Source organism: Corvus kubaryi, unplaced genomic scaffold (genome assembly GCF_017639235.1).
Source record: "Corvus kubaryi isolate FWS band 111438036 unplaced genomic scaffold, C.kubaryi_AGA036_p1.0 77, whole genome shotgun sequence".
Taxonomy (NCBI): domain Eukaryota; kingdom Metazoa; phylum Chordata; class Aves; order Passeriformes; family Corvidae; genus Corvus; species Corvus kubaryi.
In genome coordinates this window covers 859,149-871,283 of record NW_024582064.1, presented here as the reverse complement: position 1 = coordinate 871,283, position 12,135 = coordinate 859,149, and the positions used below count along the sequence as shown (strand labels likewise).

The following is a 12,135-nucleotide window of genomic DNA, read 5'->3' as shown; positions in this document are numbered from 1 at the left end:
TGAGAAAGATCTTTGGGTTTTTATAATTCCAGACTGCTGAGGCTCGGTCTGTGGGTATTTTACAAGACAGTTCTGCTACTCCTACCCTTTTAGCATGAGTCATTTTCTGGGCGACCTTTCAAGTCAGCCAAGAACTAAATACCACCTGTTAACTCTGTGTTTCCTATTCACTGTGCTTGACCCAACGCCGTGGATGACAAAGGCTCACTGAATTATGAGGTGAGACACAAGTGAAAGCTAAAGCTTAAACATATATTTAAGCTGTTGTAGATCTACTTCCAAACACTGCCTGTCTCTGTCATGCAAATTTTCCAAGCTTTATTCTGCTTCTGTGCAAACAGGCTTGATGCCAAACTAAGGTCCACATTTTCTGCTAATTTCTCATTTTTCTGTATTTCTGCTTCATGAAGTGATGTGTTTGTGTCTGCTTGTAGAAAAAAAAATGCAATTTGTGGGAGATTTACAGTAGGTCAAATTTATGATTAATTTATGATTAATCTGTTGCTTTGTGTTAGCCATTTAGTGATGGCAGTAAACAGATTTAATGAGTCACATGAACTAACAGAAATGGACAGCTTGTAACATTCAAATATCTACTAGGGTACAACATAGCTGGAAAATAATCAAGTATTTTGGTTTCTCAAGCCAGTGAGTATTACACAGGAGAAGAAAGAAGTTCTATTGAAAAAAATAAAATCTCTGCTCTGTATGTGCAGCAGTTCAGATTGGTATTTCTAGGGAAATCAAACACTTGCTGTTCCTCTCCTAGGGGCAACTGATCCTAGGAAATTTCCTAAGAAATTGATTTCCTCAGAGAAATCCTCCATTAGGTAACAATTCACAAATCACAATACAATAGCACAAAGATGAATACAGCTGTTAGAGATGGCAAGAGGCTGCACTCCTGTGTCACATCACTGTGGGTGGACTTGCTGCACAGGGCATCTTCTCATGAGGCATGTTTTACTCAGTGCATCTCTTTCTATGGCTGGGGATCTTTTTTGACAAAAGTCATCCTTTTCTCAGGCCCAGGACAGCGAAAGAAGTAGCTCTATTGGGAGCAGGAGCCTGCTCTATCCCAGGCTGCTGTGGCCAGGGCTCACCTTCAAGTCAGAGGTAAATTCTTCTAAGGCGTTTATTCTGGGCTGATTAAAAAAAACCAGTGAGGAAAACAGATGAATCAAAACTTTAGTTTAAAAATCCCACTGAAGACTTTGTTGTAGGACCAGGTCAGACAAAATTTCTGACTACCATACTAAACCCTCAGGGTCTCACCACCATCAACACTAGTTTCACTTCACATTGAATAAAGAGGCATTTCAGATATCTTTACCAAGAGATTTTAAACAGGCCAAAATAATAAACTCACCCTTCCCTCCCCAAGTTCTCAGGTAATCTCATCAGCGTGAAACTGAGAGCAGAGACTGTCTTGAAGTAGAGATTATTAGAGCTAAAAGCACCTTCAATTTACCTGCAAGGCAATATCCTGACAACATCATTGGGCTTGTAGCCTTCGATACAAACAGCACAGTTATCAAAGTCTGGCTCAGTCTCCTACAGGAAAGAGAATATTCATCATATTCATTTTTTTATTTTTTTAGCTAATCTCTTCATTTAAGAGCCTACATGACAAAGTAAAACAGTCACTGAAGAAGACTGCAAATCCAGTAACGCATTTCAAAACCAGCAAGTCAGGTTTTCTGACATGTTTCCAGTTGGAAACTTGCACTGGGAAGCATGCAGATTTATTTAAGATGTTTTAACTTTCAGGATTTTCTGCATCTTTAACTGAATCACTCTCTCTGCCCACTTTATTCCTTCCGTAACTCACTGACCAGCACTCCTCCCCCACCTGAAGGACACAGTAGCTAAATAAGCAATTGGCATTTCTGCTCTGCCTCATTGTCCCAGAGGCCTGAAGGAATCCTCGGCACAAAGTTTCATTTAGTAACAAGCATTTTGAAAAATTACCTTGTCACCTTTCCTGATCGTCCTGACTTGCAGCTTGCTGATTGCTTTCTTCGCGGCATCTCCAAGCCGGCGCTGAAATACAAAATTTGCTCTTAAGCAAACAGTAACTCTTCATGCAGAAATCAAAACTTTTTCTCCCTAGGCTTCTTAATAATTTTAAGCACATGGAACAGGGTAGTGTATAAATATAAACATAATAATTCATAATAAGGGCACAGTAGGTGCACTACACTGCAGCAGCGAGTACCAATGTAGGTAACAAGTCCACTATTTGGGTATCCTACTTCTTCCCTCTCTTTTTTTAATGACACTTGTTAAAAAATATACTCGGCAGTTATCAAAGTGAACACTGAACTTTATTCTTACTTTGTTCCATAACTAGTTCATGATCTTCAGCAGGATACAACTTCTGAAAGTGAGCTGTTAATTTTTTAACCATGAAAACTCTGAATATCTCTCCTGTCTTTTTTCCTGCAATACAGAGTTGTCTACCTTAAAAAAATGAGGTGGAAGCACCTGCAGTTTCTTACAGGTAAAGCACTACATAGTCCTGCAGTAACATCCTGTCCATACATAACCATTTGCTCATTCTTTGCCTTTCTATGTTTCCCTCCAGTGGACCATAAAGTAATTACCACGTGATGTTTCTGACTGTTCTCCCATATTTCCAAAACACTGTTACTGTGCTGGCAGGGTCACAGCCACCAGGATTAAAGTATGTAATAACAGCCTGACGCAAAACACCCTGTCCTCAGACACTGGAGACAGACATATCTGCCCCTTGCAAGAGCCTGCAAACATTGCGGGGTAGTTCACACAAACGCTGCTCAGCACCCTGTGCTATGGAGCTTGTTCCTGTATCAGTGCTCCAAGGACTTGGCTGCTCACTTGTGCTAATCCAGCAACAAGGCAGTCGGTCTGTAGACAGACTCACAGGCTGGAAAGTCTTTGGGAGGTCATGTACTCCCACCCCCTGCTCAAGGCTGGGTCAACTTCAAAGTCAGAGCTGTGTTAGTCAAGTTTTGAATATCTCCAGGAAAGGAAATTTCACAACCTCTGTGGATAATTTGTTCCAATGCTTAACCAATCTCAGTCTTTTTTCTTCTCTAAACATACTAATGGAATTTCCCTTGCTGGTAATTTGTGACCATTACCCTGTGCACTTCCAGGAAGAGGCTGATTCTGACTCCTCTCCAACCACCCTTTTTACAGCTGGAAGCAGAGCCCTTCCTCCTCCTCTGCTCCCCACCCAGCTTAGCAAGCTCCCTTCACCCTTCCTAAGATGCCATGTGCTTTTACCCCCAGACCATACTGGTGACCCTCCTTTGGGCACTCCCCATTTTTTCCACGCCTCTCTCACATGGTTTCATGCAGCAACGCCCACTCCAGTGTCTTCTTGTCTGCTTTATAACAGTTCATGATAGAGTGTGTTCGAATTTGCCACCAATAAATGACATGAACTCTTCCCTTCACCTCCCCTCCCAAACCACATTTCCAGCCATGCGTTGTTAGAGAGGAGAGAGACTTAGAGCCTTTGGTGACTCAGAAGACATTCAACTTTGCGAGCTGGGAAACTCCTGTGCCAGAGTTCAGAGGGGCCTGTCAGCAGGAAGGGTTTCCAGCTGGATGGGATGAGAGCATGAGGCCAAAAATGGAAGGAAGCTCGAGGTAGTTTATAAGTTGAGACCTAATCACCACACAGATATGACCAGTAAATTTCCACTTTGGTCTTCAGATTCAATTAAAATCACTGGGTTAAATTTAGAGAGTAAGCTTATTGGATTGGAAAGGCTGACAAAACACACGCAATACTGAAAGCAAAGTGCAATTTCAGATCTGGCTAAAGACATGAAAACAATCTTGGGTATCAGGAGATTTACATATGAGCTTTCCAGCAACTTAATTATTGAATGTGAAGGAGTATCTTGTAGTTATACATCTCTTTCTGTGGTCCATTTTTCTCACAGTCTCCTTTAAATAAAAGAATCGAGTGAGAGTTGGAAACATTTCTTGTCAGCTATTTGGTTCTTTAATGTAAATCAAAGACAGACTGGTAACATACAGCAAGACAAGAGCCATTATGTCCTGCTTCAGAAAGTGCTTGTGATCCCTTTTTATCACTATTATTACTTTAATGAATGCAATGTCTCAGTTCTTTTTTGCATGTTCTTGAAGGTGAAGGACAAGATTAAAAACTCATGTACATCTTTGATCTGCCTGCTTCCATGTTTGCTTTCTCTTATCTATCATAAACAGGTAAGTTCATAACTTACATGCAAATGAGAGTAATTCAGTTTTTGAAAGAACAGGAATTTCTTGGACTAAAGTCAAACTTTCAAAGAATTCTCCCATTTGAACGCAAGGCATGCTATCAATAACCAATGATTTTTCCTAAAAGATAAGAAGTATTACAGCAGTTTAAGGCTTTAAAGTGAGGCTTAGAGATTTACAGTCATAAATCTCATAATCTCATTAGCAAGGCTGCAACATTCAGTACTGGATTGGAAGGAGTTAAGCATATCAGATGCAGTGGTCTTGAGGAGATGGCAGTGCTCATTAAAAAGGAAGGACAGTCGCATGGAAAGCACCACTTACGTGTTTCTGAGAAAGTAAATGACCGTAAATGCTGTGGAAGAGAAGTTACAGTAAGTGATTCTCCCTTAATGGCCTTACTAAACTACCACCTTTGCAGGGAGATCACCTTGTGCCTTGCGCAGAATAAGACACATCATCAGGATGAGGTGTTGGACACATCTATCCACAAAGTTTGCAGACTCCATCATGGCAAGTGTAGAGGGATTCCTTGTGGAATATAGGATACCCCAGGAGGGCTTGGGCATCCCAGGGCTGTTGCAGAAGTAACCCTGACGGGGCCTCAGGCTGAAAGCAGGCTTGGAAGGCACCTGCTAGCCAGCAGCCTTGAACAGCCTTGGGAAAAGGTATACACTGGTCAGCTCCCCCGCTGCTTAGAGGCTTTCTGATGGGAAAGGGGTGTGAACTTTGGAAAAAGTATAACTTGGGGTAACCAAATAAAAAAACTGGAGCACGATGCTCAAATCGTATCGGTGTTCATATCGTGACTCTGGCTGGATTCCCCTGCTCCCGGGACACCCCCCGCTACAGGCAAGCATCTTCCCAAACTGCTTCAGAGATTGACATCTCTATTCAGTGGTCCAAAACTCTCATTCCAAGCCACAGCCACCAGTCCTCCTCCTCAGATAAATGCTCCACATGCTGAGAGTCACATACTGAAGATTAACCCAGGACACGCAAGATCCTCCTCAACTCTAGTGCAATCACTACCTGCTTTGGCTTTCGTTATCCTGCAAAACTGAAGGAGCCCAAGCAGTTTCAAAATGACTTTGTAGAAAACTTCCTCTGAACAAGAAGCCAATGGAAAGAAGGGACATGGAAGAAATGTGGTAAACAAGTCTGGTGCTGAAACATCATCCCCTCGTCATTTTCCCATCTCACAAACAATAAAAAGGGAACTCTACTATTACTGGTGAAATATGAAATCTGACACACTGACAGGGTTGGTTTGTTGCTGCTTTTAAGTCTGTGTCCTGGCTATTACAGGGCTGTGACATCAGGTCCCACTTTGCTGTATTATTCTCTGGAACTTAACTTGTCATGTAATTCCAAATTGCTTCTAATTAGCTCTGCAATGTGATGTTTCTTGATGCAAACAATTCCCACAGCCTTTTACAAAGTCTCTCAAATCTCTCATTGTCAGGAGCACTCCAGGAACAAGTTACTGAGAAAACAGATTTTCTTACACAAATTTATCCTCTTCATATCAAAAGTATTTATCATCAGGGCAACCACCTACTTCCTGGTCATCTTGTTAGGTGGGAAAAAAAGGTTCAATCATGTGAATATTACTACCTAACTTCTACTTCCATATGTAGTGTACAGTTGTTGGTGCTAGAGGTGTGGATACAAATATGCCGCTAGCAAGAATTTCTCTTGCTTCTTTCCAGTCCCGTGAGATATTTAGATATTTTTCTCTCTCACGGAAGATATTACTGAGTTCTATAAACTATGAACACCTGTGACCTTGCAAACCTTTGTTTATAGTACAGTAGGAAAATATTTTGACAATGGAGGTTTTAGGATTTTAGCCAATCACCCCAACAGGTGGCTGATCCTTTGACCAATTAGACTATGAAGAAAAAAGTCTATAAAAGAGTTGTAAAATAATTAAATAAATCAATCTTGCTGCACAAATCCTGCCTGCTGGATCTCTCTTCTCCTCCCTACCACTGCGGGATACCCCGACATAGAGGTATTCTTAAAAATTAAATGTATTAAAATAAAAATGGATACCTCATCATGTTTGTAGTTGACACCCTGGCTGTAGGTGCACAAGCCCATAGTGGAAGACGATTCTGTGCTCTACTACATTAATGCCCAGCCAAGCTGGGGTGAATAGGCCCTGGCATTCAGTGAGAACCTTTGAAATCCTGATTCTCCACTCATCAAAATCAGGCACCTAATTGGAGTAAGCTGTATCTTCTTTCTGGCATGTGAACTTGGATTTTGTACATATGGTGAGGAAGAGTGGTGGCTGAAGATGTAGACGGACTATGTCCGGGTTTCATCTCACTGTGGAGTCACAGGAAATGATTCCAGGAGGTCTTTCTAGCTGCCTCTCTCAATAGCTGGATTCATTGCTTTCTTGATGAATAACTGAATCAGTTCTTTTTGGATTTGCTGCTTGCTCAGAAACTTTGTTGAGTGAAAGAAGGGAAGCAGACCTGGAAAGGAGAGTCACCATATACAGAAGGACTAGACAAAAGTGTTTATGAGGCTTGACAAAAGGACACTATGATTTTAACCAGAAATTTGTGATCCCATCCTTGAGCTACAAGAAAATGTGTCAAAGAAAAAAAAAACCCAGAACTTTATGGAAAATGGAGAGGAACACTCATGAGAAGGGTAAGAGCAACCTGAGCTCTTCTGAACGACCTACATCATTATATTCCATAGCCTGGACTAAAAGGAACAAAACTAAACAGCCACAGCAACCCATTAACACAAATCATAGAGTTTTGTCTGTATACTGCTACCATTTATCATGTGAAAAGAGCTAATAAAGAGATTAGATGTCAGACAAAACTGTATGAAGAAAAGTGCATGAAGACTTTCTAGTTTCCCCCTTATTACTGCTCAGTTTTGCCCCCTCAAAATAATAATATGTAATTTGCTTAGGAGGCACACTTTCTAATTCTTCTGAAGAACAGAACTAGTATCATAACCAAGTTATCAAAACCTCTCCATAGGACAACTGCTTGTGTACATGTTGGTCTCATTCAAACTTTGGAAAGAAAATACTGAGAAGAAAATATGTTTAAACATATAAACACATCAGTTTCAAACTATAACATATTACCTGAATGAGCTTCTTATTTTGCTGAGTTTCATGTTTAGGTATGTCTATTTACACTGCTAATCTGCCTGTATAATTGCTTGATTGAAAGCACACTTACACACACAAATTAGTCATGCATGTGCTTTTGCAGACAAAGCATCTAAAAATTATCACAGCCGTTGCAGTCACAGTGAATCTGCTGCCAATGATGTTCAAATTCCAGCTGGGATACTCTCATTCTTGCTATCCAAAATTTCAGACTGTATATTTAAAAGGAAAATATATTCTTTCTGTCTGTAAATACAGAGCAGCTGCTCTCTATTTCAGAGGATGCCTGAATTTCAGTGGGGGAAGGCAAGGGATTCCTACACATCAAGTATTTGTTACAGAGTGTGTAGCAGCACTTTTCTCTACAAGATGATTATTCATACTCTCAAATTTACCTTTTCTGCAGAATAAGCAAGGCAACCCTCCTGGCCCTGACAGTAATTTATTGAGGGCTCAGAAACCTCTCTGAATTACAGTGCATTTTTTTTCCTGCAGTAAAATAGTTATCTCCTCAGATTTCATACATTGATAACATTTTCTACCTGTACCATTAGAATGAAATGTAGAAGCCTCAGCTTCCTAGTTCTGCTGAGATAATTGCATCCAGACAAGAAAATATTAAATTTATTATTATTGTTATTATTATTCACTGCTGAACTACCATAAAGATGGACAGTGCTTTATAAATCCACTGCTGCTGACTTCTCTTCAGCTCTTTCAAGGGGTTTGGACAAGATGCCAAAACCAATAGCAATGGTTTAATAACATTGGTGGCTACCATTACAGTCCTGTTCAGTGATCATTGTCAAATGAAGAGGGACATGTTTGTCTTTCAAACCCAAGACCCTTCTAAGGAAGCATTAAAATGAGAATACTTGTTTTTTTTTCTTTCTTCAGTTATCATGAACCATTGCTTCACACACACATACCTCACAGTGTTTTAGTCAGCACTTTGATCTCAAGGGTCCTTAGCTATATACCTTGCTATGACACTTGGCTATATATACCAAAACAATCTTTTCACAAATAAACATCAACTTTCTGTCTATTTTTTGTGTGTTTTGCATAAGGAAAAAAAACCCCATAATATATATACACTATTAATTTCTTTTTTCTCTTGGATCTCATCTATATTGACAGAAGTCTTGGCTTTTCCCAAACACAGTCATTTTTATATTCCCATTCTTTTCACTTGCTTGGGTTTTCTTCTGGTTTTCTGATTTTACTACACATTGACAATTTCTTTTACTTCTATGCTAAATCCCTGGTGATTTTTTGGAAACACAAACTGTTACTCCAGCCTTACTCACCTGATTTCTGTCTCTGGCATTTGCATAGCGGAATCTCTGGATGTAGTAGAAGACCAGCCATGCCAGGGAGATGATCATCAGCACAATGAAGGAGATGGAGACAAACACCACTGAGGTCCGGCTGACGTACTTCTGCAGGTTGCGTGTTCCAATGGTTATGTACATCATCACAGTAATGTTCCTTTCCAGGAGGCTCACTATTTCTTTTCCTTTGGGTTCAGGAATCATTATTGCTACAACATCTTCTAAGCCTATCAGACAGAGAGAGAAAATGAACCTTAAGTAAAGCAAGTGATCTCAAAAGGCAATCAGAATCAGAGTATCCTGAGTTGGAAGGGACTCACAAAGATCACTGAAGTCCAACTCCTGGCCCTGCACAGGACATCCCAAAAATTCTACCATGTGCCTGAGAACTTTGTCCAAATGGTTCTTGAACTCTGTCAGGCTTGGTTCTGTGACCACTTTCCCGGGGAGCCTGTTCAACCTGCTCAACCACCCCTTGGGTGAAGAATCTTTTCTTAATATCCAACCTAAATCTCCCCTGACACAGCTTCATGCCATTTCTTCAGGTCCTGTCTCTGCCCACTGGAGAGATCAGTGCTTGCCGCTTTGCTTCCCTTCCTGACGAAGTTGTAACTGCGATGAGGTCACTCCTCAGTCTCCTCTTCTCAGGCTGAACAGACCAAGTGACCTCAGCCATTCCTCATATGGCTTTCCCTCCAGACTCCTTCTTTGGACCCTCTCTAATGGCTTAATATCTTTTTTATATTGTGGCACCCAAAACTGTTCTGGAGGTGAGGTGAGGCCGCCCCAGTGCAGAGCAGAGCGGGACAATCCCCTCTCTTGCCCAGATGGCAATGCTGTGCCTGATGCCCCCAGGACACAGCTGGCTCTCTTGGCTGCCAGGGCACCGCTGACTCACATTCAACTTTCCATCAGCCAGGACCCCCAGGTCCCTTTGCACAGCGCTGCTCTCCAGCCTCTCATTCCCCAGTCTGTCCATACATCCAGGGTTGCCCCATCCCAGGTGCAGAATCTGGCACTTGCCCTTGCTGAACTTCATATGGTAGGTGATTGCCCAGCCCTCTGATTTGTCCAGCTTTGGCAAAACAGTAACAAGAAAGCTGTGCTTTCTTCTGCTCTTCCCTCCTGCTTACCAAGAGAGAAGTCAGATGGATCTGGTGAAGGTTTCAACTGAAACTAGTTACACGGTGTGTTTCTATATACTAATCTTGGAGATATATGTAAAATGTGTTCCATGGGTCGACATAAACACAGATTTCCAGCACTACTGAGACTTATCTGGATGATATTGCTGTAAACACTGCAGAAAGGGAGGCACACTGCATTCAACACTCCATATACATTTATCACAGTCTGTTTTACAGGGTCATGAGTCTGTCAGAGAAGACCCTCCAAATTCTGCATTCAGATCAGAAACACTTTCAGTCACAGATTTCCACATGGTTTCACAACCAGAATGTGCCAAAGTGTCACTGCTCTCATGTTGGGGTCCCTCCCCTGCCGTCTAGCCCTGGGAGAGGGGCCCTGAGGGGACAGGCACGGGGTTTCCCTGCCCCTGCTCAGCCTCGTTCCCATTGGTTGGTTTGTGTTCCCTGCGCGGGCAGAAGGACCCTTGGTCCCGTGACTGTAGCAGTTCCTCGGCAGAGCTCCGGCCATGCGGCTGGAGAAATAAACATCTCTGAAACATCTAGCAAGAATCTGTTTGTCCATATATATTTCCTTTCCACGGGACTCCTGGTTTGATATATGCATGTTGCAGGATCCCCACTGCTACATAATGGTAGAGAATTGTGAACAGAACGATCCCCGATCCCTAAGCGACTGATTTGTGTGAGTAAACCCTGGAAACTTTGGATTCCTCTTCTTGGTTTTGCTTTGCTATTCCATATCTAAACTATGGAGGAACGGTGGGAAGACTCTTGGCTCTCAGAGCCGCATATGGACATTTATCTTAAACTTAAAATGATTCTTGAACAACGATTTGTGAATTTTAGCTTGATTCAAGCTCAAAAAGAACTGAAACACTTCCTGGCATGGTTGTTTAAGAACTTTTTCTATGTTTCTTGGGATTTAATTCTCACCAAGGGCTTTTGGAAAACCGTTTGGACACAGTTAATACTGGAGTCAAAATATATGCCAATGGAAGAATATTTTCGTGAATATTATTTAGTTACCGAGACTGTTGAGCAATGTCAGCTGTGTCCTGGCGAAGGGAAGCCTGGCGCAGGGACCGTGCGGCCCAGGCCACGTGCACCGAGCGCTCTGCGAGCAGCAGCGAGGCAGTTCCTGCACGCGGGTGGAGCCAAGCGAGCCGCAGTGTCGGGGGCGGAGCGAGGAGCGGCGGGAGCGGCCGGACCCGACGGTGCCTGTCCGGCCCCGCGCAGCGCGTGGTGGAACGAACCCCGTGAATGCCCGACCGAGAGGGGCGGCGCGCGGGCGGCGGCTGGCGGCGGTGGCGGTGGAGTGGAGCCGCGCCCAGCCGAAACGTGCGCTGGAGCAGGGTGCGGGGGGGTCGTCGCTCGGGGGCCCGGCTGAAACGTGGGTGCAGCGCCTGGCAGCGGCAGCGAAGCTGCGACCAGAGGAGGCGACACACGGAGAACTGAGCGGCGCGGCCCGGCCCAGCCTGCGCAGCCCCGAACGCGACCCTGGGAAGAGCGCGCAGGCACGAGCAGCCCCGACAATTCCAACACGGGAGCGACCAAAGGAGAGAGCAAAGACGCAGTGAGACAGAAAACAGCAGCCACTCGGAAAAAGGAAAAGATCATAGTAACTAAGATCTTAGGGATAGTAAAATGGTATAATGTTAAGCAAAATTATGGTTTTATAACAAGGTGTGACAACCAGCAAGACATATTCGTGCATAGAACTGCTATTAAAAAGAATAACCCTGAAAAATGCATCCCAAGCTTGGGAGATGGAGAAGTCGTGGAATTCAAAATTATACGAGGTAGAAAGGGGTTACAAGCATCGCAGGTCACTGGGCCTGATGGTGTTCCTGTAAAAGGCAGTATATATGCAAAAAATCGTAGTCATGTTAGACAGTATCTCTATTGTAAGTCCCCCCTACAGTCTCCCTTTCCTAATCCCACCTTTCCCTTTTACCCTATGTCCTATTACCCCCAGTGTATTCCCAATCCGTTTTTTCATCCATGGTTTCCCTCACAAAAACCATGCTTTTGCCAACTGTTTCCCCAAAAATCCCTTTCCAATGCCGAGTGGGGGATGAAAAGGGGAAGGGAAGAAGTTAAACCCTCTCCTGCCTCAGTTTCCCCACAAAGCATGCTCAGAGAGTTCTGTCTCCCTTCTGTCAGCCCTAAGATGTTCCACAGAATCTGTTTGGACATTTATAGACTCAGGAGGGTGGCTTGTTTTGTTTTGAAACTGTTCTTGTTATGTTTATCCAGTTGT

The 12,135-nt window shown here is 43.0% G+C and overlaps 1 protein-coding gene across 1 annotated transcript in view; it reads right to left on the bottom strand.

Annotated features, from left to right (window-relative positions):
* The window catches only part of RNF150 (ring finger protein 150), a 115,575-nt gene that overhangs the window by 34,996 nt on the left and 68,444 nt on the right, over positions 1-12,135 (bottom strand). The window contains exons 2-4 of the mRNA XM_042051929.1: positions 8,704-8,954; positions 1,972-2,043; positions 1,472-1,554 (exon numbers count right to left, since the gene is read on the bottom strand). Coding sequence (XP_041907863.1) covers positions 1,472-1,554; positions 1,972-2,043; positions 8,704-8,954 — 406 coding nt within the window. The remainder of the gene's footprint in view (positions 1-1,471; positions 1,555-1,971; positions 2,044-8,703; positions 8,955-12,135) is intronic.